The sequence below is a fragment of the Epinephelus fuscoguttatus genome, linkage group LG20 (assembly GCF_011397635.1).
Source record: "Epinephelus fuscoguttatus linkage group LG20, E.fuscoguttatus.final_Chr_v1".
In the NCBI taxonomy this organism is placed as follows: Eukaryota; Metazoa; Chordata; class Actinopteri; order Perciformes; family Serranidae; genus Epinephelus; species Epinephelus fuscoguttatus.
The window spans coordinates 34,844,316-34,846,245 of NC_064771.1; the positions used below are offsets into that span (position 1 = coordinate 34,844,316).

The 1,930-nt window shown below is 43.7% G+C and overlaps 1 protein-coding gene across 1 annotated transcript; it reads left to right on the forward strand.

Annotated features, from left to right (window-relative positions):
- The first annotated feature begins 17 nt into the window (after nucleotides 1-17).
- Nucleotides 18-707, forward strand: si:ch73-256g18.2 (small integral membrane protein 36). Its single transcript, XM_049563410.1, has one exon. It carries the CDS (start codon nucleotides 360-362, stop codon nucleotides 705-707), a length of 348 nt encoding a protein of 115 aa, XP_049419367.1. The 5' UTR covers nucleotides 18-359.
- The last annotated feature ends 1,223 nt before the right edge of the window (nucleotides 708-1,930 follow it).

The window sequence follows — 1,930 nt, forward strand, 5'->3', positions numbered from 1 at the left end:
CAAAATGGTGGCTTAAGTTATTAAAACTGAGCAGCTTTAATCATTGGCTGCTGAAATTCAAGGTTGGAGGAGCAGCGGGGATTAACGTCCTTTAAAGCACAAAGCTTCATCTCCACTCTGGCCTGCTGTCACTGCCCCTCTCTCTCTCTTCCTGTCAGCTGATCCTCTCATTTCATCTCTGACACCATCCTCTGCTGTCTTTTGCTCTTTCTCTCTCTCCTGCCAGCTGTCCATCCCTCAGACATCACCACAGTCTTTTTTTCTGCCTCTTCTCTTTCCCACAGCTCCTCTCTCTTTCTGTTGATTTCCCCATCATCTCTTTCTGTCTCTGGATCTGTGGCGAGATATGAAGCGGCACCATGGGTTTCATGGAATTCTACCTGGAGATTGACCCCGTCACCCTCAACCTCATTATCCTTGTTGCCAGCTATGTCATCTTGCTCCTGGTCTTCCTCATCTCCTGCATCCTGTACGACTGCCGGGGCAAAGACCCCACCAAGGAGTACGCCCCTGACAACACGCCGGCGCCGCCCAGCCAGTCGCCCATACGCCTGGTGGTCATGCAGAACTCGCCCGCCTCGTCTCGCTACGAGCCCAACAACACGGCTGGACATGGAGAGCTGCCGACACCAGACCTGAGCCGGGACAGAGGAGAGAGGGAGCGGGAAAGAGAGAGGGAGAGGGAGAAGAGGAGTACGCTGGTCTGAGGAGGAGGAGGAGGAGGAGGAGGAGGAAGATGGGCAACCATGAAGTGCTGTTGTATCACTTTGTTCAATGTTTTTAGTCCTGGACTCTTTATTTTTACTTTAACATCCCAGATTGAAGAGCTGCTGAGCAGATCAGCAGGAGGTAAGCAGCCAGAAGGGTCCACAGAAAACCTTTCACAACCCGACCCCAACCCCCAACACCCAACACCCCAACCCCCACCTTCAAATTAGCAAACGAATTTAAAACATTTATAATAATTTAGAAAATGAACTTGCATAACCAAAAGTGTGTTTCCATCAACTGGTTTGGAGTAAAGAAATTCAGCTCTCCAAGGCATAGTCTTGTCAGAAGTTGGAGGTATTGGAGGCTGTAATCCGCCTGTTAAGAGAAGAAGCTTTGAAGGAAACATAAAATTATCAAGCCACCTCAACCATCTAACCCATCTACGAGAAAGATCCTCAGGAATTTGTTTCAGTTGAGCAACTTTTACTTGTTCTTTCGTGTCGGTTAGTATTGGTCAGGTTTCATGCTGTTGAAATACGAAGCCATGCTATTTCATTATGGGAATATCCAGTCAGACACAGACAGTGGAAACAGATGATCAATCATACAAGTTAAACATTTGCTACATCAGAACTTACTCAGCGAAGGCGTTTCCATATTCCATTTTTCACATCAACTCAAAAACCATCTTAAACCTGTGTAAAGAAAAAGTTTTATTGTGTATTTTTCTAAGCTTTTAAGTGTCTCTACTGCAATACTTCAAAATGTACATAAAACCACATTTATGGAAACACAGCTAATGTTATTCAAAGTGCACAAAAACATAAGCAGCAATCTGTTACAACAATAAACTTATTCAGCCAGTTACGGTCTGCCAATCATTTAGCAACAAAATGATGAAAGACTACTAACAGTTATTTCTTATCAAGCTCGTGTTGTTAAATAATTACAAAATCAGAGTGTGTGTGTCTTTTAGTACTTAACTGGTGACCATCCAAAATATCACTGGGTTACATCACATCCTGGGGACCCAATCGAGGACTGCAACTAATTATCATTTTTAATTTTCATTAATACAGAATCAGAATTCGGAATGGATTTATTGCCAAGTCAGTTTTCACCTAACAGGATTTACTTCGGTTTTTGGTGCGTACATTAAACATGCAATAAACATATTAAGAGGAATAAAGACACGGCAAAGTGCTGCAACACTCAAGAA

What these genes read in the sequence shown, in the direction of transcription:
- si:ch73-256g18.2 (XM_049563410.1), top strand. Translation starts at nt 360, where the DNA reads ATGGGTTTCATGGAATTCTACCTGGAGATTGACCCCGTCACCCTCAAC.